A 24,604-nucleotide genomic window follows, 5' to 3' on the forward strand; every position below is an offset into this window, starting at 1 on the left:
TCGTCACGTTACACTAGATACGCAACGTAATACGCGCCCCGACGTTTTCTCCATGTGCAGCAGACCCTGTTATTTGTCTGACACGTCATCCAGGGTTTAGCGCAGAAACGGAAGCCTCTTATCTACATGCCGCTTTCCTTTTTTCTCCTAAATACGTATGCAGTCTTTAATTCAGTCCCTAATGGGACTAGCTTTATTCTGTGGCCGGCCAGTTTTTGTTTACAAACTTTGAATGAAGGAATTATCATTCAGCCCCGAAAATTACTACTAAAGTGTGGCTACTTCATAGTCACGAGGGAATAGATTAGACAATTAGGTTATTAGGTGAAGAATACAAGCCGAGCTGGCATTTGCGAAAGAACCTTAAATGACTGACAACCGGAAAAACCTAACCAATGAGAATTTGAAATTCACTCGTCCAAGAATCTGAGTACAGTACGGTATAGCAACGACAAGGAGAATAAAGCTATAGAATGTTAATAACGTTTGTTTCATTTATAAACCTGTAAGAGTTTTCACATAAAATTTCGGAAGCATTGCTTTTCAGCATGCCCTTGTATAACTGAAAAGATGTAATTTGAACAAATTTGATTCTGATACGGCTGGTTTTTTTAGGTAGTGGTTGGAATTGAGAACGTATACGACAGCATCAATTATGTGTGTCAACCAGGCACTATGCATAGTGACGGTGGTGGTTCTATTTTCTGTTGTGATCTCCCGCGTATGCTGACATTTCTACCGAGGCTTGTTTACAGCGGTCACTATAAAAGTTTAAATAGAACTACATTCGCCTTTTTCTTGGCATTGATATACACTCACTAGTGTAGATCAATAAAACACTCATAGGGCATTGTGGGAGTACTTTCTAAGTATCATGGGAGTTTACTGAGATGTGAAATTGTTCACTTCCAGAAAATTTTAATGGTAAGGGATTTAAAAGAAGAAATATGCTGTGTTCAGATCGGTAAGAATCAGGCGATTGAAGCTGTTACGTTTGTTATTGTTAGTGCATTGAGACCACTGCCGAAAAATCCTTTCCGTTTCTGAGCAAGTAAAGTGCTTTGTGACAACTGTCTGCTTTTCCGCCTGAGTCGGGTTCGTCTGCTGTGCGATACGCTGCCAGTTTTCAGCGTCCTATAAGGAGCGGCGAGCCACGTTTGGTGTAACGACGTTGGGTCTGGAGTCATTGCAGCGGCGCTCAGATGAAAAACGTGCCGTGGCCAGGTATGCATCGGCATCCTCACAGTAGTTTCGAGTCCGAGGCTGCCTGGGAAGTTCGCTACATTACTTTCCCTATTCTGACCATGTAGTTATGCAGTATGTCTCGCACTTTTCAATCAAAACAAGCGAACGTGGCTCAGAAGAGATTTGCGCCTACGTCAGTACTGGACAGGGATTTTTTGTCGACAATTAGTCAAATCCTCAGTAAATGTTTGAGTGACATATGAATTTTCTCCTAGGGTGATACATTCTTGTACTACATTCGGGTAGCACTGCACAGAGAGATCTGTAATGACATATTGACTGGATGACAAACGCCGATGCAAATTCAATGCTTTGTGCTTGAGAATGTGTGTAACTGTACAAAAATGACTGTAACGAAAATTTATCACGTTCATGATGAATGATTTGTTCCCCAAGAAAAGTCATCGTACCTCCCCTCCCCCCCTTTCCCCCGCCCCTTGTCGCCTTATAATGTCATAGGTTCATCCTCCGTCCCTTAAGTCACGATTGTACGAGGTTGCTAATTGAAGAATTTATCAAAGGAGTTTCTCAGACAAAGTTATATACCACTCAATAACCGAACACCTTTCTCAAGGGATGGGAAAAAGAAGCGTTATATCTAACCGCCCCAAATGGCTGTAGGATTCCAAGTAAGAACATTACGTACAGAGGCACACACAGGTGTGACAAAGTTCTAGCAAGAAACTGGCCGTTACTTACGGACAGGAAAAATCATGGCACTAGCTTGAGAATAGAAACATGATCAGGTGAAACATGAGTCTTCTGCTGGACATTCTTGGTTCGTTGGAACTGCAACGACAGACCAGGATTCGGATACAGAAACCTATCTTCAGTGGATAGAACTCCTCCAATACAGCCTCACGAATCGGTTGGTTGATTGATTTCGGGGAAGGAACCAATCAGCGAGGTCATCGGTCCCGTCGGAATAGCAAAGGATGGGGAAGGACGTCGGCCGTGCTCTTCGAAAGGAACCATCCCGGCATTTATCTGAAGCGATTTAGGGAAATCACGAAAAACCTAAATGGCCGGACGCGGGTTTGAACCGTCGTCCTCCCGAGTGCGAGTCCAGTATGCTAATCACTGAGCTACCTCGCTTGGACATACGAATCGGAGCATGGCGTCAGTAAGTGTGAGGTATATGAAAATAGTTCAGTCGGAAGAACAACTCCCGCGAAAAGCGTTCGACTTCTTCTCGGAAATGAGCTTTCGGTCATGAGAATACTCTCAAGAAAACAAGATGTTTGATTCCAGAAGTAATTTTGTTGCCAATTTACCGACTTCTTTCGCATCATCGCTACGCTTTACTTTATGTCTGTTCACATCTCGCGATACTCCAAAATTAGGATGAGTCAATCAAGGTGCTCATCTGAAAGAGTCCTCATTTTAAGTCACTCTGGCGGAGTGCAAAATTTCGTTCTGAAGAGCGTCTGTCGTTAATGATTTAGGAATTGTTGATGTGTGACAGTTCCCATACACATGGCTATTCGATGCAAATGTGATCATGCAGGCGCGTAGCTACATGAGTGGGCTTCCATTCCAGTGAAAATGTTGCGAATAAACCCAAATCTTTAAGCCTTTCCCAATGGGAAACAACTCTGACCTGAATTTGAAAACACTACCGTTGTCTGTTAGACAATTTATTTCCACGGGTAGACTGTCTGAGTATTTTATACCTGAGTACTTCACTCCTTTGTGTGCCACAGGTAAGTTCAATGGAGGATAAAACATACTATTTTTCCTTCTAGCAGTTATCATTAATATTTGAGAAACGTCCTATGTGTACTACTCAGATTTGATTTATAATAAACAGCAGACTGTTGCAGTTAGATGCCATTTCCTTTTCCATGTATATTCCGTTCGCTGAAAGGTTTCCTAATTGTGCATTTAAAACATCACTAGCTAACAAAGAATCTAAAGCGTTAGTGCTGGAGACAGATTTCTGAAGACCCTCAGAGAATTTAGTGGATTCTTCTGTCCTTTATGGAGCAAAATTTCCGTTATAAGCATGTTTCTTACTGTACTGAACACCAATGTTCGCGATTTATTTACTTAAATAACAGTAAGTTACAACCTTTTAATGTTTTCTGTGAACAATGCCACATAGCAGCATTGTACGTAAAAAACGACATCCCGGAACCACCACCAGTTGCCGTAATTTGTCGGTTTCGGTTGTCGCCTCGCCTGATTGAACCGGACTGTCGGTTAATTAATACAAACTACAGCAGCCATTGATTGCTCTGGACGGCGATCTTTAATTACTGTCTTTGATGACTACTTCTGTCCACAGCTCATGGTGTAGTGGTCAGCGTCGCCGCCTCTAGAGAGCAGGGTACCGGCTCACATTTCCGCCCGAGTCACGTTCCCTTCGCTCTGGGACTGCGTGTTTGTTTTGTACTAATCACTTCATCTCCCCTTCATCGACGCGCAAGTCTCCGAGGTGGTGTCGAATAGACAGACTTACACCAGACTGACCGACAACCCCAGACAGTCAATATATCCGCACCATCAGTTAACTTCATGACTACTTTTTATTCACCATGCAACACTGCGTCATGTCCTCGTACTTTGGGCTACTCCACAATAAATCGTGTTCCAAACATCAAAAGCACTAGTTTCCCTTACGTTTCATCCTCGTCTCACTTATCTTTACTGCATCGCTTAATTCTTTCTCTTTACAACCTAATCCTCGGACACTCCGTGTGACAATTTTACATCTGCTTTTATATACCATTTCTTACTCCTTTTTTGGTCTGGATCTTACCCATGCAAACCTATTAGCTTCTCTACTTAAAGTTAATTAGTTATCAATAGCTGTATATACAAGGTGATTCTTCTTAACGTTTTAAAACCCCCGTAGTGTGACGTAGATGACGCTGAGACAAGTAATTTTTTTTTCTAAATAATGACTATAAACAAAGGAAGAAGGACAAAAAGAAACAAACACAAAATAAGAACAGCTTTTCTTTGGTTGCAGCGAGGACAATAAATTTGTAAGTTCTACGTCTACAACAGATCACTTTAACAGAGGGTGTTCGAAATTTGCACCGTTTGCAAGTACTGCATCGCTCAGTGATCCCTTCACGTTCAAGTCCAACCGCCGTACGTCATCTGGTAACGTCACATGTTCAACATTTATCATCCATTTTTCGGATATTTCCCGATATTTGCGGCCCTATGTGTCTTTATTAAATTCCATGTCTCAGCGTTATCTACGTCGCTCCGGTGTTTTTCAAACATTGATCAGAGTCACCCTGTATACACTCAATGGTAAAGCACAGAAATATACACGAAACTGGAAAATCATTTGGAGCGAACTGTCTACGAAAGATTACCTAAAAATGTAACGCAATACCATCCCATAGAATGTGCAGAAGAAGAAGAAGAAGAAGAAGAAGAGTAGTAGGAAGAGGAGGTGGAGGAGGAGGGGAAGAATTGAAGCGGAACCCCTGGTACGTCTGTTTCTCGGAGGCCGGTTGATCATGTGTCCCAGTTTCTCATTAAGAGTGCCCTGCAAGAAAATTTACGTAAAGCAAATGTACACTCCCATCACTTCCAAATTGTTTCAGAGTTGTTTGGATAACACCCCAGAGACTTCAGGGTATCTGACCAGTCCAGGTTTTGCCCTATGTCAAATCTTTTACGTGGGAACCTCAAAAACGACGTTAATCCTGTCGGAGCATGAAAAAGGCGAATATGTTTCTCTTTAAAAAAAAACGACAGAAAAGCAGCTAACACGCTGCCAGAATTCTCATTAATTTTTTTTTTTTTTTTTTTTTTTTGCATGCGAACATATGTATAGTCTTCACTCATTTCTGGTTTTCATTTCCACTGCCTCCTCTTTCTTTTGTTCCCACTGCTTCAATCTCCATCCATCTCTCTCTCTCTCTCTCTCTCTCTCTCTCTCTCTCTCTCTCTCTCTCCCCTAATGCCACTATCTTCCACTGACCATCAGTATCTCCTCTCTCTTTGGCTCCCACTGCTATTGTCGTCATCTGTTTTTCTCTTTCACTGCTACTTTATGTCTCCCGTCATCACTCTCTCCTCTCTCTCTTTCTCTGCCATTGGCATTCTCTCCTCTCTCTTTCACCGTCCCTGTCTCTCTGCTACTCTCCTTCAGCACAAAAAATCGCGAATATATCCACATGCCAAAATTTTTAGCGAAGAACGCGGAATGAGGTTTGAGGCGAATGGTTCCCACTTCTCTATCAGACACTTTTAAACAGGAACATATCCGCCTTTTTTGTGCCCCGACAGGAGTATTTTTCCAGTGGTTCCCTTCTTTTCCCTGCTATAACAGGGTGTGCTGCTTATAGAACACGAATTCTATAGGTCAGTAACGTTTTGACACTTTATATATATATAAATGTGTCGAAGTATATAAATAAACAAAAAATAATTACGCTTAATGTAAAGTTAACACAAATTCGTTTGCTTAAAATTTTTTCTGGATACTTTGCTCATCGATCGCATTTCATCGAAAACGCCTGGCTTACTTTTTCTATCTTAAAAGAGTAAAGAGTTATCAGAAGTATTTTAGTCAATTTGCAGTTCAAATGGCTCTGAGCACTACGGGACTTAACATCTGTGGTCATCAGTCCCCTAGAACTTAGAACTACTTAAACCTAACTAACCTAAGGACATCACACACATCCATGCCCTAGGCAGGATTCGAACCTGCGACGTAGCGGTCGTGCGGTACCAGACTGCAGCGCCTAGAACCGCTCGGCCAATCCGGCCGGCTAATTTGCAGTTTTTACAGTTGTGCATAACTTTTGGTAGTACTTTAAGTTCCTTTGAGGCCTGTTAGAAGCTTTTTAGCTCATGTTTTATCACTTTGGGCATATTTTTACAGGCGTGAAGTGCCCATTATACGTTGACAGTGCGTCATAAAGTTTTACTGGTGAAAACCGCTGATAAAAACACAGTCTGGTGACCTCAGAACCCTAGCAATGACCCTAGAACCATGTTCATGTGTTTACTACTTCAGTTAAAACTACATTTTACGCCTCAGACGGATATTTCGTGTATATTATACGTGATTACGTGCTGTAACTTTGAACTTCTGAATCTCGGTAACGGATGATGATGTCGAAAAAAAGTTTCAAGCGTCCAAGAAATCATCATCTTAAGAAAACATGGTAAAAATGTCGACGATTTGCTACGAATAGAAAGTACAGAAGCGACCATCCCCAATAGGTATTTTTGCTAACGAAAAATGATGATTTTTTTCGGCTGGATCTTAATAATGGATACATATTTACGAAAAGGGGAAGATGGCGTTTCTAGATGAATGTCTAAAGAATATACAGTGAACATTTGAACCATTTTCTATGGTTAGTTATTTAGATAATTGCGTCCCACTGTCCAAATACGGGTAAATACCAGTTTTGCGGTTTTCCGCATAGGTATGTAAGTTTGAACCTCTCGGTCCCGGTAGTGGATAATGATATAGTTAAAAGTTTAGAAGTTCCCCGACAATATCATCTTAGGAACATATGATAAAAATGTCAACGATGTGCCATGAGTAGGTGTTATAACAGTCACTATAACCACACCATCATTTAACTTCATGACTACTTTTTATTCTCCATGCAACACTACGTCATGTCCTCGAACTTTGGTCTACTCCACAATAAATCCCTGCAATTGGTCCTTTCCGTGCCCATAAATCATAGTTTTTGTTGTTTTCCGAGGAACGTCCCATGAACAAATGGTGCCTTTACGAGCCACCTAACCCCATCTAGACCACTCCTAGAACAAAAGAACCAACCGAATTGGGGGAAGTGTGAAATGTTTAAATTTTGACCCTGTACTGTAGAATAGCTAAGTATGCTCGCTCTTCCGACAGATATACAAATTACATGAAGTGTATTCGCATTTGCGTGGATGAACAACCATACGCTGTATAATGGAATGACGATAATGGAAATATGTACCCGACCGGGACTCGAAACCGGATTTCGCGCTTATCGCGAGCGGTCGTCTTACCGTTAGGCTATCCGAGCAAGCCTCACGGCCCGAGTCTAACTTCCATATGCCGTTAACCGTGTGTGTACAACCTGTTTTCGTACATTCATTATGTATCTTCCCGTACACGGGAGACATTTTAATTGAAAGTCGCTTGCCCGGTATCGGAGGATAAGTACGATACTGCAGTGCATGTGTCGTTCAGAAGGAAGATGCAAAGTTCCTTCGGCCATGAATGCACGTCCGAAGAAACTTCACATCGTACTTCTAAACAACACAGGCACTGCAATATTGTATCGAACGTATACAAGGCTAAGGGCTATCCGAAACACCTGACCCATTATCCCTGTGACTAATAGAACCCTAGATATGATCCCCTGAAAAATCGCATTTTTTCCGTGCTGTTTTTTGAAACATACTGGTGTCGTGCACAGACCTATTATGGCAGGCCAAGTAACGTCTGTTGAATACTGCAATACAGTTCAAAGTGATACAAATGCACGACTCTTTTCTTCATTACAGTCACCAAGCCTCTGTGAGAAACGGCCGGAACTTTCTACCAATCGTTCAGTTCCTAGAGGATAGAAATAAGCTTGTTTGTCAATGAACCATTCGAGAACCGCTGTGCAAGCGTCGGTAAATCTCTTCTGCTCCCTCCCCCCTACACGTTCTTTTAGCTTGAAGAAAAGACGAAATCGCGTGCTAGAAGATGTGGACTGCCCTACTGTGTGTGGACTGCCAAACTGTTGGCATCCTTTCAATACGGCTGAACGTGACATTGCATTTGGTCCATACGCCGCCAGAATTTGGTCCACACGCCACCAGAATTTCACGGTGAATCTGTATCCTGTAGTTAGTGTTGATGACTCTCGACCAAGTGGCCCCGGCTCTAGACTGTGTGTGTGTGTGTGTGTGTGTGTGTGTGTGTGTGTGTGTGTGTGTGTGTGTGTGTGTGTCTTCATTATCTACATCTACACCCATACTCCGCAAGCCACCTGACGGTGTGTGGCGGAGGGTACCTTGAGTATCGGTTCTCCCTTCTATTCCAGTCTCGTATTGTTCGTGGAAAGAAAGATTGTCGGTATGCCTCTGTGTGGGCTCTAATCGCTCTGATTCTTCGCGAGATATACGTAGGAGGGAGCAATATACTGCTTGACTCCTCGGTGAAGGTATGTTCTCGAAACTTCCACAAAAGCCCGTACCGAGCTACTGAGCGTCTCTCCTGCAGAGTCTTCCACTGGAGTTTATCTATCATCTCCGTAACGCTTTCGCGATTACTAAATGATCCTGTAACGAAGCGCGCTGCTCTCTGTTGGATCTTCTCTCTCTCTTCTATCAACCCTATCTGGTACGGATCCCACACTGCTGAGCAGTATTCAAGCAGTGGGCGAACAAGCGTACTGTACCCTACTTCCTTTGTTTTCGGATTGCATTTCCTTAGGATTCTTCCAATGAATCTCAGTCTGGCATCTGCTTTACCGACGATCAACTTTATATGATCATTCCATTTTAAATCACTCCTAATGCCTACTCTCAGATATTTTACGGAATTAACTGCTTCCAGTTGCTGACCTGGTATATTGTAGCTAAATGATAAGGGATCTTTCTTTCTATGTATTCGCAGAAAATTACATTTGTCTACATTGAGATTCAATTGCCATTCGCTGCACCATGCGTCAATTCGCTGCAGATCCTCCTGCATTTCAGTACAATTTTCCATTGTTACAACCTCTCGATATACCACAGTATCATCCGCAAAAAGCCTCAGTGAACTTCCGATGTTGTCCACAAGGTCATTTATGTATATTGTGAATAGCAACGGTCCTACGACACTCCTCTGCGGCACACCTCAAATCATTCTTATTATTATCATCGATCGCGACATTTCATTTGCGCACTGTGATGCACCTGTCATCCGTACCGCAGTAGAACTGTCTCCGCAGAAAACAGGGAACATATACTGTACTCTCTTGTGACAATGCGCCACTCTTGTTGCGCACTGGGCCGACCGCTGTGACCGAGAGTTTCTAGGCGCTCAGTCCGGAACCGCGCTGCTGTTACGGTCGGAGGTTCGAATCCTGCCTCGGGCATGGATGTGTGTGATATCCTTAGGTTAGTTAGGTTTAAGTAGTTCTAAGTTCTAGGCGACTGATGACCTCAGATGTTAAGTCCCACAGTGCTTAGCGCCATTTCGTTGCGCATTAGTATTGGCGTGGGAGGACTTCCTGAAATCCCTACGTTAACGGCGTTGACGTGTCGAGTTGGACGAAAGCGTCTCGGACACTGCTCCGATAGATCTCGATCTGTTTCTGAGCGACGATTGTTTCTCAAGACAAACCCCCCCCCCCCCCCCCAAGCCATCCGTGTCTTGTGCATTGCAATCCCAATCCAAGGCACAAGCCAGAATTTGCGTGCTACTCGGGAGACGAGTGTAATTCGATAGTATTACCGAAGACTATTTGTATGCTGCAATGTTGCGGATCTTTGAAACGTGCAGCGGCGGAGAATTACTGTGGGCAGTGGTGCGTGGCTAGGCGCGACCTTGTGCGTAGCGGCGAGCAGCGCGCGGCTGCAGGTGGAGTGCTAGAAGCCAGGCACCACCTGCCGTGGCCTCAACTGCCCGCGGCCTTCACAACTCGCTCCGCCTGTTGCCTCCTAACTTACTCTTTCTTCCGCTTGTGCGTAACGGATTCCTGTAAGAACACTCGGGTTTCACAGGACGTACAAGGAGGTTATTACTCACTTTTTGTGACACAACATAATGTAATGTCTTGGCCGCCTCTAGCGAGCCACGCCATTGTCTTTTGTTTTGTACCGTCTGTTCACAGTTGCTGAGGGCCCCCATTGTGGAGCGTGCCTGTATGATTCCTTTCCCTCCAGTCCTCATGAACTGTTTTGGATTTCATGTAGGATTGCTTCATATGACATGTCTGATCTGCAGGTATGACACATCTGTCCATAATAATCTGTCAGATTTTGAGCAGATCGTTATACCTGGCTGCTTGATACCTAAACTCACTGTTGTCGTTGACTTTTGCCTTCGGTGTCCAGAATTTTGAGTAGTGTCGAAAAATTGTTACTACAGTGGTTCAAATGGCTCTAATCGCTATAGGGCTTAACATCTGACGTCATCAGTCCACTAGACTTAGAACTACTTAAATCTAACTAACGGCCGCGGTGGCCGAGCAGTTCTAGGCGCTTCAGTCCTGAATCGCGCGACTGCTACGGTCGCAGGTTCGAATCCTGCCTCGGGCATGGATGTGTGTGACGTCCTTAGGTTGGTTAGGTTTAAGTAGTTCTAGGTTTTAGGGGACTGATGACCTCAGATGTTAGGTCCCATAGTGCTCAGAGCCATTTGAACCAACCCAGATGTTCTTCGTAGATTGCCTGGACACTGCTGTCGATGGCCCTTCCCGATCAGCATCATCCATATCTGTGCCGCCTTGGTCAAATTGCTGGCACTATTTCTACACGAGTAGACGCGACACTGAATTTGGTCGATATATCAACAGGATTTCACGGCGAGCTTGTAAGCAGTTTAGTCGTTTTTTTTTTCACTGTCAACTTTGGAGTATGTTGCCAGTTGCGACTTTTCACTCGCACGCTGTGATGCACCTGTTATCAGTACCGCAGCAGGACTACGTCTGCACGAAACACAGGTCATGCAATTTCTTCTGCCAGTGTGCCACCCTTGTTGCGCAGTGGTCTTTATCGCGCGACGAAATGTGAAGTCGCTACGCACTGCGTGTCTCAGCAAACGCGTCTTCATATCGTTTCGCACTATATGTTGGTTCAAATGGCTCTGAGCACTATGGGACTTAACTTCTGAGGTCATCAGTCCCCTAGAACTTAGAACTACTTAACCCTAACTAATCTAAGGACAGCACACACATCCATGCCAGAGGCAGGATTCGAACATGCGACCGTAGCGCTCGCGCGGTTCCAGACTGAAGCGCCTAGAACCGCTCGGCCGCACCGTCCGGCGTTATCTGTTGTCTCTATGCTTCAGGAAATCGGCATGGATCGGGCTGGATACAGTTGTAACATGGGAAGAAAACTGAATATGGTTTTTGCAGCTTCTACAGTTATCCGAGAAAGACAATAGGGAATTATTTATGCAACTCCTCGTGATGGGTAACATGACTGAGTTCGCAGCCGTGTTATTCGTTTTTCAAAAGAAAAGAATGCACTTAACAGCTACAAATTTAATTTCGAGGTCCGTTCTGGGAAGTGTGTTTCCATTCTCAGAGCTGCAGGATTCACCAGTATGTGTATAGTGTGCGGTTATACTAGAGAATCGTACAGCTCTGAGAATGAAAACAAGCCTTCCTAAAGCGGTCTGCGAATATAGTTCGGGAAATGAAATGTGTAGCTGTTTAGTGGAGTATTTTCCTGTACGTGAAATAACAGTGACGATATGGCGCCAAGAAAGATGTTATCGGCTGGTAATGCACTGGTAGTGTTACTAGTAGTGCGTGAAAACTGATGAACCAGGGTAATCTGAGAATTTGCGCCAATTTTCCTCCGGCTATAAGCGCGACACGTCGTCATGCTATGAGGTATGTTCGAAGACCGCTAACTATCGTATCAGGAATCTTTCCTTTTTAAAATAAACAGGATAGGTTCTCTGGTAAACAATGTATGTATATAAAACCTTACCTATCGCAGCCACCTGTTGGGATAGCATGTCTACTTGCTTAGATACATCATCCTGTATCGTACCGATTTAGGCCTAGATTAAACTTAAAGTACAATTCGGGAGTCGACTCACTGTTCGTACAGTTTAGCAATGAAAACTAACTAGAAACCTCAAACAGACTGGCTACTAGCAGTTAAATGGTGTATTTCGTTGGTTCTTCTAAGTTTTACATCCTGTGTAAAAATTTTTGACGTTCTTTCTCCAGCACCGGTGTCACAAACGTCTCCTCTAAAACCCAGTTTGGCTTCGACTGCATGAAATAACCGACCGCTTCTCAGCTTCATGTAAAAGTTTTAAGTTCGCTAGATGCCCTGTACAGATAACTGTATCGCTCTCGGCTCGATATGGACTAGGTGAAGCTTGTCATCAGAAAGACGTCAATTATCTTTCTTCCACTCAGCTGTGTAGCTGACGGCTAGTATTCATCTGAGTTATAGAGTGCTCTGTGAAAATCGTTCGAAATATGTCTTGATTATAATACACTAAAATTCTACCGCAAAGTTGGCCAGCATAAGATACAATTCAAATGAGGGTTAAAACAGCAGATCCTGTAACAGCCATACGTTCCTACAAATATTCTATCGAGGTAAAATACAAGGGTATCGGTCTGAAGATGGAACTAAGCCTTTGAAACACGTCGAGATTAATAAATGAAAATGTAATTGTTTACGAAGTGTTTCTGTTGTTTTAACGCTTACATCAAGGCTCAAAATACTGGACGAACTAACATGTGGGCTAGCGATCAGAGTTCGTTATGTGTGTTGTATCTGGCGTGTAAGCCGAGCAATTTGCATATAGGTTTTTCTGCTCTTGCACGCTTACTGGTCAATTTACACGGCAGGTACAGTGCTCTGTGGCGTGATCCAGTTGTTCGTTAACTTGTTCGTTGCTCTTGAATTCCGAGCTGTGGTGTGACAGCAGACAGGCGGCCTCGTCCTTCCGTCTGATGCGGGGGCAAAGCCAGACTAGTTACCAACTGCCTCACAGCCTTCTGAAAGCAAGCTGTAGTGCGAACAAGTGACTAGGTAATGAGTAATCTGATTGTGGCGGCGGCCACGTTGTTGGAGATCCAAACTGCTGCGTCTGCGTATTCCACCAACCAACCACCGCTTGGCTGTGCTCCTTCAAAAACAACTAGTTCTCTATACGGAGCTTTCCGCTGTACACCAGGGGATTGCTCGTGCATCGAATGTGCCGCGTTATCCATGTACCAAACAAGTACTAGCAGATACGAGTTCTCAGTAGTGGCGTGTGTCATGTCCGGTTACGACATCTGTTAAAAGCGTTGTCTACAAACATCACGATTCCGAGTTCAAGTCCTAGTCCGACACACAAAATCTGTTGGAAGTTTCTATATATTTCGCTTCCCGTAAACACCAACATGGAGTTGTGGTATAGGGGAGTTTCACCGCAGACTTTCGATGACCTAATTCCCCTTTTGTCATGTTTATGACCACTCCTCCCCTCCCACCCCTCTGACGTCACAATCCAAGATGGCGGTCCTGGACCATTTGTACTAAGGTAGGAAATTAAGAAAAAATCCAGGCTAGTTGAACTAGCCCATTTGCACTAAGCTAAACTGTGGGATATCCACTTGTGTTAAATCCAAAATGGCTCGTATTTAAGGTTTAATCGCATCCCAGAGTTCCAAGCCACCAACGCTTCGTCGATTTAATGTAAACAATTACAGCTGTGTATGCAGTAGGATCGGATTTGTCGTCTGCACGGCTCAGTAGCTCACGCACTGTCGAAGTGACGCGAGGACCACCACCGGCTGCCAACTTACACAGAGCAGAAATCCATCTCGGTTTTGGTATAAAATAAAATATAGTTGTTACGGGAGCTCCAATTCAATGGCTTTCAAAAATGTGATTGAGTCATCATTAGCAACCGGGGACGCTGTGGAACCAAGGTAGAAGCTGAAGTGGCGTAGTCAAACAAGCAGATATATAAACGTATCGTTTCCGCGAATCTGAGTCAGTTTAAATAAAATAATTCTGGGTATCAGGCCGCATCATTGTAAAACACTAAAGCAACTAAACTGCCAACGTTTCGACTGACATGCTGCGGTGCTCTTCAGGACGTTTATTCAAAGTCATACAGGCCGTGGAAGCCAACGAACTTCTATTAACCATTTTATCAATTAATTAATACTACTGCTCTCAATCAAGCACACTCCTTTTATTCCAAAAATTTATAGAATGAAAACTGCTGATAGCTAAGAATACTAAGTTTTATGAAAAAGCTATCTAAAAATCTGAAACCGTGTGGTATCGTATTGCTATTGACTCATGAGTCCGAGAAGCTGATACGGCTTCTGTCAAAGCGTCAATGTTCGATTACGTGAAAGGAAATGAATAGGGAAATGAACAACAAGTAATTCATTATTTGTTCATTGCCCTCAGCAAGAAGAAAATTGGAAATTTTTGGGAAGGTCTTATGGGACCAAACTGCTGAGGTCATCGGTCCCCAAGCCTACATACTACTTAATCTAACTTAAACTACTTTACGCTACAGACAACACACACACTCATGCCCGAGGGAGGACCCGAATCTCCGACGGGGGAAGCCGCACAGATCGTGACAAGGCGCCTCAGACCGTGCGGCTGTCTCGCACGGCCTCAGCAAGAAGACAACATTTGGACGTCAAAAGCATGAGACTTAAGAAAAGTATACTATTCAACCGGCTTAAAGGCTGGCCACTTCTGAAAAGACTCAAGCGCCTAGAACCGCAAGGACACAGCGGCCGGCGAGGGGGAGGGCATTCAAAACAGTTTCCAATGGTCTCGGAATAGATAAATATTGGTCCTGTATGGTTTTCAGCGTCATCTTATACCATTGTTCCTGCAAAGTAGTGGAAAGTACAGGTAACGACTGGAAGTCGATGGATATCACGCACCCTTCTCTCCAAAGCAGACCCACAAAGATTGAATAATAATGAGATCTGGCGACTGTGGCGGCCAGAGGAGATTGAGACACATGAACCTTGTGCTCAAAAGAACAGTCCCGGGTGATGTGAACTGCGTGAACACAGGCCCTGTCGTCTCGGAGCGCAGCATCACCATCGGGAAAAAAAAACACACACACACTAAGTCTTCCGTTCGCTTTTCTTAATACTGATTTTACATCTTCGGCCAACTTCATAATACCCCCAGATATTTAAACATGCTCTAAACGTTCACCAGTAATCGTGTACTCCTGTAATAACAAACGTGAAAGCACTAACTGCATTTGGGACATTGTATGAGACACTAAGTGATTCATTATGCCAGCATGCAGGTCTCTGACCCACACCAAGTCGTGTACGGTGCCCTGTTAGCTCGTGCAGCGTAGCAGTGCTGTCCTGTGTTGGCTCCTCCCATACGTATTACGCAGTGGGAGAGACGTAGGGTTGCTCCTGTAATACTCCGTTCCTCCTTCGGAACCCAGCGGACAACACGACAAAATTTCGCAACAAATACAACTCCTCCAGTAACTGCAAGAGCCTGAGACGGTAATTATTAACTTCAGTGCTATGTAAGGCCTTCACAAAAAATAGGAAGGGTAATTATGGATTTCAACGAAAAAATGTTGCTCTGGGGGCTACATCTAATTACACATCCACATAAATACTTTCAAAGCTACTGTACAGTGCATGGCGAAAGATACATCGTAACCATAACAATTTTCTTTCATATTCCACTCACATACTGAGCTAGGGAAAAATGACTATCTGTATGCCTCTGTACGAAACTTAGTCTGCCTTACTGTTGTCTCATGCGCTCTACATGAGATATAGGGTCGAGTTGCCTAATTTGTACCACTTTTGAGATTTTACTGATTATAATCTAACCAATTAGTTACAAAATTATTTAAACAATGCGATCCTCAACTACGGGATGTTTTCTTGATATCTGAATTAAAGCTTGAGAATTTTGAGAAAAATAAACACAACTACGCTTAATTTTTTAAACGTCTGAAAGTGGTACAAATTAGGAATCAGATTTCCTAATTTGTACGAGTGGGTGCATAAATTGTACCACAGTTGAATGCTATGTCCCGGGATTAATGTTACGTACTAGTTCAAGTTTATCTTGAATTTGTGGCGCTAAGGTCTTGTATGCTATTTCCTTTACAGATGCGCCGCATGTTCTGAGAATCCTTCCGACAAATCTAAGTCATCTATTCGTTTTTCCTACTATCAGACTAGTTGACTAGACGCTCGCGGTTAGGTGTCCATTTGGTCCACGAAATTTTTCAGCTCATTAGCTTACTTTTGCTTCTGGCTATGCTTTGTACTCATGAAAACAATCAGGTTGACGGAGGGTGGGATTCTTCCATGTTCCACTCCAACGAAAAAGAATAAGAAGCGCGGCCCTCATAATACAGTACGTCTGCATTTCCTCCGACTACGTGAATCCTATCATGCTAGTATCAACATGCAAATGGACTGAAGAGTAAGAAATTCCCAAGAATTATTGTAGTCATGTTGGGTAGCCACAAAATTTTCAGAGGTCGTTAGCTGCTGGAATAATGTTCCTACCTTCTTCTCGGTCATTACGTAGAGGTGCATCTGCTGCGCGTCGAAATGTAAGTCTGGGTTGACCGGCGAGTGCTCGTCGACGGCCAGGTCTCCGTACTCCAGAGCCGTGCTGGAGCTCTCCACCACCACCTGCACACAAACGAAAACACACTCAAAAAACAGTTACATTGCCATCTCGGTAAGTAGCGTACAGGAGTGAGTCGATGCAGTTGCATTCAAATACGAAGGAGAACTCCGTCAGTACTCGTCAACTCACATGCTAACGCTAGAAGTCAAAAGCAGGTTAGTTTACTAAGTAATCACAGAAGGCTTAAAATAATATTTATGCGTAGTGTAGCACACTGACTAAACACCTGCGCGAGATTCATTGCGGGAATAACATAATTATAATAACATCATAGTCCGCAGCTCGTGGTCGGGCGGTAGCGTTCTCGCTTCCCACGCCCGGGTTCCCGGGTTCGATTCCCGTCGGGGTCAGGGATTTTCTCTGCCTCGTGATGACTGGGTGTTGTGTGACGTCCTTAGGTTAGTTAGGTTTAAGTAGTTCTAAGTTCTAGGGGACTGATGACCATAGATATTAAGTCCCATAGTGCTCAGAGCCATTTGAAGCCAATAACATCATAATATAGTTACTGAAAGTATGTAAGCGGTCATCCTAGGATACAAACAGGATGGGTGAATTGTAGTTTTAACTTTTTTTTATTCTTCAGACCACAGCACACACATGATGATGAACGTCAGTGCTCGCTTGCCGACGGACGCGTACGACAGAGGACGACACCCTTTTGGTTCCTGCAAAGCGAGCTAGCTAGCCAGCTATTTTATTTAGGGCAATAGGGTTCTGTGCGGAACCGGAAGAGACTGCAGTTGTACGGATTAGGGAAGATGCAAGGCAAGTGGCATAAGCTAATTCAGGCGAAAGGAGTGCTCCCTTGCAAAAACCTCACGCGAAGTGATGATACATTTGTTATGAATTTGCATTCTAATTTGAAAGCTGCGTAGTTCAAAAACCGGCCAGTTGCTCTTACTTACTTATGTTTCAATGACTTCGCTGATAAGTGTGAGAATAAACACCGAGAGATTCGCTGTTTTTCTAGGCGCTGCAGTCTGGAGCCGAGCGAACGCTCCGGTCGCAGGTTCGAATCCTGCCTTGGGCATGGATGTGTGTGCTGTCCTTAGATTAGTTAGGTTTAATTAGTTCTAAGTTCTAGGCGACTGATGACCTCAGAAATTAAGTCGCATAGTGCTCAGAGCCATTTGAACCATTTTTGATTCGCTGTTCGATCCCAGGTTCATCCTAAGATTTTGTCGTCAGTTAATATGACTTTCTCCTCTAGAAATTCTTTGTTTACGAGACCCAATTTGGTTTCCAATCCACTAACGACTGCGGGTTCCCTTATAATTAATTTGGTTAGTTGATCTTCTGGTCAGAGGATGGCAACGACCAAAAGGACCAATCCAAGTACCGCCCCGCAATTTTCAACAGTCGCGTTGATTCAAGATCTAGGAATATCACATTGATCTACATCAGTTCATATGACTGATATACTAGTTTCTTCAACTTGCTCCCGGCCGATTCCATCCTGTGTCTTCGTCACCCTGAACTGTATCATTGTCTCTGCTACCTCCATGTCTACAAGTCTGTTATTGGCAAAAATGAGCACTAAACTTCCTTTCACAACAATCAGTTCTCCTTAAGTGGAACTATTTCTTTTTTCGTTTTGCTTTCCAAGGGACAGAGATACCTTAAAATGTTTCAAATGGCTCTAAGCATGCTGGTACTTAACATCTTAGGTCATCAGTCCCCTAGACTTAGAACTACTTAAACCTAACTACCCTAAGGGCATCACACACATCCATGCCCGAGGCAGGATTCGAACCTGCGACCGTAGCAGCAGCGCGGTTCCGGGCTGAAGCGCCTAGAACCGCTCGGCCACAGCGGCCGGCAGAGATACCTTAGATAGTGACATAAATGAAGGAGCATAACTGCATCAAGTGTGACTAATTTACGAGATGGGATTGATCGTGACCTAATAAAAAAGAATTGGTACTTGCCTAAAGGGATTTCAGGAAACGGTGTTTGGGCCGAGTGGGCGAGTACAAGAAGGGCCGAAGGTATTAACGCAGGGCCATCTCTTCCGTGATCTGAAGACAGAGATTCGGCTGTTGCGTGCGTCTTATAATCAACCTCTTTTTCCCACTCTCTTCTCGCACCGGATTTTGCTGCAATCATCGTGAGCGACTTTATGAAACGTCAAAGAAGCACTTCCTAAATTAACTCCGTGTTCCGTGGATCTCGGCTGTGCTCCAGCTGTTGCCGACTTCCAAAATTCCCTCATATTTGGTAGCCTTCCTAATTAAATGCACAGTTGGCTACATTCACATCTGCATTAGTTCGAAAGTCACATTGTAATATAAGTATTGACAACTGCATCCTAAATATAAAAAGTGAAATAAACTCAGATAATTTGTTTAGAGACGAATAACATTTCTCTCTTTTGGCGATGTAAATTCGCTCTTACATGATATTTCTCTTTGATAAGCAGTTTGTTGAACGTACATTAAATGTCCCGGTGCCACTGACGTGCTGCAATATATGAAAAAAAACGAAACTACAGTTTTATTAATTTCGAAATGAACTAAAAATTTGTGTGTCATTAAACGACTTTGCAGGAAAAGGCGGTGAAGAAGACGTTAATTCATGAGATTCGTAATTCCACCACCACCACCACCACCACCACCACCGAAAGGTCTGAGAGAGAAAATTCTATGCTTATTTTAGACCAAAGTTAGGTGAAAGCTTTTGGGTGACAATAACACCCTGAAAGGTATCACAAACGCGGTAATTGCCTACATTTTCGTTCCGAGAACTAACAGTTAACTAGTTTGAAAGGAAAGTATTGTTTTGTTTTGAACATATTGCCAGTCACAAAACACGTTGAAGATGTTCATTTCAAGTAATTACTACGCTTGCAGTATTACGTGCTACATGGTGGATTAAGAACTACCTTGTACTTTTTCGTAGTACAGTGGGTAAGATTCGAGAACTACTTGGATCTCGATGAAGGGTAGCTGACCGAGGGGAGAGGAGGAAGATTACAGCATGCTACCCAAATAAGAAAAATTTTGCACATACTAGTTGTATTTAATACGGAAATGTCCGATAAGATACAAAAAAAGGTATTGTAGCGAAAAGCTGGCGTTAGAACTGAAATGAAGCAGATTTAAGCAACTGTGGGATGTCATTTAGATTTGCAGGTAATAAATGGACAGAATGATAAGAGCAAAATACTATCACTTTACTTCTTCACTTTATTTCTTCGTCGTTCGTAAAATGAGGGAGGAAATAAAGTTACTAACCCAAGATGTACGTAACGACTTGCGAATTAAATCTGTCTATGCAGCACAGCACAGAAGAAATTCTAAACCTTGGAACGGACACAGAAAGACCATTAAAACTCTAGTGTCATTTATTCGTGTTCTGAAGGATGTGTCGATTATGCAGCATGCATCCAATGTCAGCTGTACTCACAGAATAACTGTGACCTCCGCTGCTGCAATGAATGCTACTGTATGTGGAGTACGGCTGGCGCTAATAAAGATTTCGCAAGAGGCGTAGCCCTAGGTGTTTACAACCCTAGGCTCGGCTGCTCGCTATGTGGAAATTTGTCACGCTTAACGTAAGTCTAGTTCTTCGACAATTACGCTGTGAAAGAGCTTGTAGGGTTCCCGCTTGGGAAATGCTGCAACTGGTCCGTCGCGAATCGCTCGGAACGCATCGACAGAGCGCAGCCTTGGTGCGGCAGTAGCCTTCACAGAGAATTGCAACTCGCTTACGGCACCTCGTCCGGCACGCCGCCGGTGTCGGTGTCAGGCACGTCCTGCACTGCTGCAACCAAAGCTACCTGTCTCTGCAAGCCTCTAGTCACTAGGCTTGACAAAGCGCTGGAATTAATCTTTTTCTCTGAACCCGGATCCGAAATAAGTATGAATGTCTTGAAGTATGAATGTCTTGAATGATCCCATGCCGCCTGCAACTCTCAATTTTTAGCTTTTTTAAGGACTGTTACTCAATTTTGCCCCTAGACCTTTTACAAGACCCCACTATTTTTTTTTTAAAAAAAAGAAACAATACTAATTCATCTGTATATTACTTTTTCGGTGAAGTGAAGAGCAGCGACTAACACAAAACATAAATTACGGCAAAATGGTTCAAATGGCTCTAAGCACTACGGGACTTAACATCTGAGGTCGTCAGTCCCCTAGACATAGAGCTACGTAAACCTAACTAACCTAAGGACACCACACACATCCATACCCGAGGCAAGATTCGAATCTGCAACCGTAGCAGCCACGTGGTTCCGGACTGAAGCGCCTAGAACCGCTCGGCCACAGCTGCCGGGTAAACTACGGCAGATACGTAACTTTTTGTTATTAGTCTCCTGAACTGTTTGAAGCGGCACGTCACGAATTACTCTCCGGTGTCAGCCTCTTCTGAGGTTAGCACTTGCACACAACATCTTCAATTATTTGTTGGATGACTTCCAATCTCTGTCCTCCGCTGCACCTCTCTCGAGTACCATGGAAGTTATTTCCTGATGTCTTAATACACGTCCAATCACACCGTCTCTTCTTGATGTCGGTTCTTTTTACATGTTTCTCTCATCGGCGATTCTGCGAAAAGCCTCCTCATTTCTCATCAGGCCATATGATTTTCAACATCCTTACATATTACCAAACTCAAACGCTTCGATTCTCTTCTTTTCCGATTTTCCCACACTTCATAATTACCTTCCATACGTACTTTCTCAGCAACTTCTTCCTCAAATTTACGTCGATGTCTGATACGAATACACTTCTCTTGGCCAAGATCGCCCACTTCGCCTGAGTCAGTCTTCTTCTTTATGTCCTCCTTACTTCGACCGTCATGCATTATTTTACCTCCGAGGTAGGATGATTCGTTCACAGCGTCTGCTTCATTGTCCTCAATTTTGATACTACTCCTCACTACTTGACTCTTCGATTTGCTCTCAGTCACCAGAATGTGCTCATTAGACTGTTCGTTCAATTTAGTAGGCCCCTTAATTTTTCCACGCTTTCACTGCGGATAGCACTATCATCAGCGAACCTTACGATGAATGACCTTTCAACTTAAATTTTAACCCCCCTCCTGAACATGTGATTTATTTCCGTCATTTCTTCTTCGAGCTGTAAACTTAACAGTAGGGAGCGAAAGACAACATCTGTATTTTATACCCTTTCTAATCCGAACACTTTGTTCTCGCTCCTGAATTCTTATTTTGCCCTCGTATTCTTGTACATATCTACTCCTAAATTATCCTCTTTCCCTATAGTTTACATCTATTTTGCTGAGAATTCTGAAAATCTTATACCATTTTACACTGTCGAAGCCTTTTTCTAGGTCGCTAAATCCTACAAATGTCTCTTGATCTCTCTTGCTTAAATTATCAAAGGCAACGTATGAACTGCCTCAATGGTGCCTTTACCTTTCCTAAAACCAAAATGACAGTCATCTAACAGATTCTTAGGCGTTATGAAATCTTTAAAAAAAAGTTAGGAAACTGACGATCAGTGTGAGTCCTTCAGGTAATATTTCATGTAAACTGTAAGTATCTATTCTAAGACAAGAGGCAATGTAGCAGTCACATCCTCCATTGCTTTTCTCTGAATAAGAGTACAAATTATTTATTTTAATTCAGCCACGCATTAGACACCACAAGCAGCTTTCGACTTGGTTATGCACATGAAGGAGCAAAGAAGGGATCCTGGTGAGCGATCACTTGCCATTAATATCGGAGTTGCTACGTTACCTGCATGAGTGGCTTCGGCATCTTGTATGAAATCTTGTGCCACGTCCTCAATTTTACACACACTGCCTGACACAAAAAGTGAAGGGCAGGAGGAAACGAAATGAAACTTTATCTGCTGTGAGGATGTGTGATGTTACGTAAATGGTTAAAAAAATCGATTAAAATGTACAGAGAAGTTGGCAGTATGAGCCCACTTATTATTATGACAATGCATCCCTTCTGGCCAGAATGCGAGCATTGATTCGGTTGGGAAGGATGTCATAAAGCCGTTGTATCCCGTTCTGGGGCATGCTGGCCCGCAACTGTTCAAACCGGTCCTTGATATCCAGGGTAAGGACATTGGGATGGGGCTGCACCCGCACATCTTCTATGGCGGACAAGTCTGGTGATCTTTCTGGCCACGGGAATATCTCCACATCAAATTGGAAGTTCACAGATACACGTGCCATGTGTTGTCAAGCATTGTCCTGTTGAAATATGACACCACGATACTGCCGCATGAGAGGTAACACAAGATACTGTATTTGAGCATTACGGGATTGTTTTTCCTACTAATTTGCATTAGCTTACATTTGTCTGCATTTAGAGCTAGCTTACATTCATCACACCAAATAGAAACTGACTAGTCATCCTGTATCCTTCTAAAATCACTCAACGACGTCGCTTTTCCGTACGCCACAGCATCATTACCAAACAGCCGCAGATGGCTGTTCATCATGTCCATCAGAGCATTTATCTATGTAGAGAATAAGAGCGATCCTACCACACTTCCCTGGGGCACTACTGAAGATATCCTTGTCCCTGATGAATAATAATAATAATGCCGTGTGGCTAGGGCCTCCCGTCGGGTGACTGTTCGCCTGGTGCAAGTCTTTCGAATTGACGCCGCTTCGGCGACTTGTGTGTCGATGGGGATGAAATGATGATAAGGAAAACAGAACACCCAATCCCTGGGCGGAGAAAATCTCCGATCCAACCGGGAATCGAACGCAGGCCGTAAGGTATGACATTCCGCCGCGCTGAGCACTCAGCTACGAGGCGCGGACACTCTGATGAATACTCGCCGTCGAGGACAACATACTGGGTTCAATCACGTAAGAAGATTTCGACCTACTTATATATATCTGGAAAGCTATTCCACATGCTCATACTTCCGTTAACAGTCTGCAGTAAGGCACTGTATCAAACACTTCCCAGAAATCTAGGAATATAAAATCTGCCTATTTTTGATCATCCTACAGTTCGCAGGATATCAGGTGAGAATAGGGCAAAATGAGTTTCGCAGGAGCGATGGTTTCTAATACCGTGCTTATTTGTGGACAGAAGCTCTTCTGTCTAAAGTACATTTAATATATTTGAACTCAGAATATGTACAAGAATTCTGCAGCAAATCGATGTTACGCCGTTATTTTACCTTTCTTATATACAGGAGCCACACGCTCTTTTTGCAGTCGCTTGGCACTTCGCGCAGGGCGAGATATTCGCCAGGGATGCCTATTACTATGTTCCGATGCTAATCAAATGGTTGAAATGGCCCTGAGCACTATGGGACAACATCTGAAGTCATCAGTCCCCTCGCCTAGAACTTAGAACTAATTAAACCTAACTAACCTAAATGGTGGTTCTGAGCACTACGGGACTTAACATCTATGGTCATCAGTCCCCTAGAACTTATAACTACTTAAACCTAACTAACCTAAGGACATCACACACATCCATGCCCGAGGCAGGATTCGAACCTGCGACCGTAGCAGACGCGCGGCTCCGGACTGAGCGCCTAGAACCGCTAGACCACCGCGGCCGGCTAACTAACTTAAGGACATCACACACATCCATGCCCGAGGCAGGATTCGAACCTGCGACCGTAGCGGTCGCTCGGCCCCAGACTGTAGCGCCTAGAACCACGGTGATAAAATGAGAGCTCGCACAGACAGATTTGAGTGTTCATTTTTACCACCTGCTATCCGAGTGTAACGGCCAAGCAACAGTCTGAAAGTGGATCCATGAACCCTCCGGCAAACACTTCAGTATTAACTGCAGGGTAAACGTGTAGATACAGAGCTGGAAAACGATCGCATTCTTATAGTTTGGAGGAGTGGCTTGCCTGCTCTGTTCTAGGAAGTGTAATGGAGGTAACAGAAGAGATGGTAGCGTTCGACGCCATTTTTAACACACAAAAAAAGAAACCTGGTGAAAGTGGCTGACCGTAAAAATGTCACTCTATTGGTATTAAAAAGCTGTCCCCGTAGGTGAGCGATCTGCGAGTCTATTAATCACGCGGAGGACACAGGTTCGAACTCCTCTCCCTTTTCAGTACGATAGCAGAGTCCGCTGAGCGTA

The 24,604-nt window shown here is 43.7% G+C and overlaps 1 protein-coding gene across 2 annotated transcripts in view; it reads right to left on the minus strand.

Annotated features, from left to right (window-relative positions):
• LOC126183438 (plexin-A4) overlaps window positions 1–24,604 on the minus strand; it is a 963,020-nt gene that overhangs the window by 87,927 nt on the left and 850,489 nt on the right. For both annotated transcript variants that reach the window (XM_049925426.1, XM_049925425.1), the window contains one exon: window positions 16,434–16,562. In XM_049925426.1, coding sequence (XP_049781383.1) covers window positions 16,434–16,562 — 129 coding nt within the window. The remainder of the gene's footprint in view (window positions 1–16,433; window positions 16,563–24,604) is intronic.

The sequence above is a fragment of the Schistocerca cancellata genome, chromosome 4 (assembly GCF_023864275.1).
Source record: "Schistocerca cancellata isolate TAMUIC-IGC-003103 chromosome 4, iqSchCanc2.1, whole genome shotgun sequence".
Lineage (NCBI taxonomy): Eukaryota > Metazoa > Arthropoda > Insecta > Orthoptera > Acrididae > Schistocerca > Schistocerca cancellata.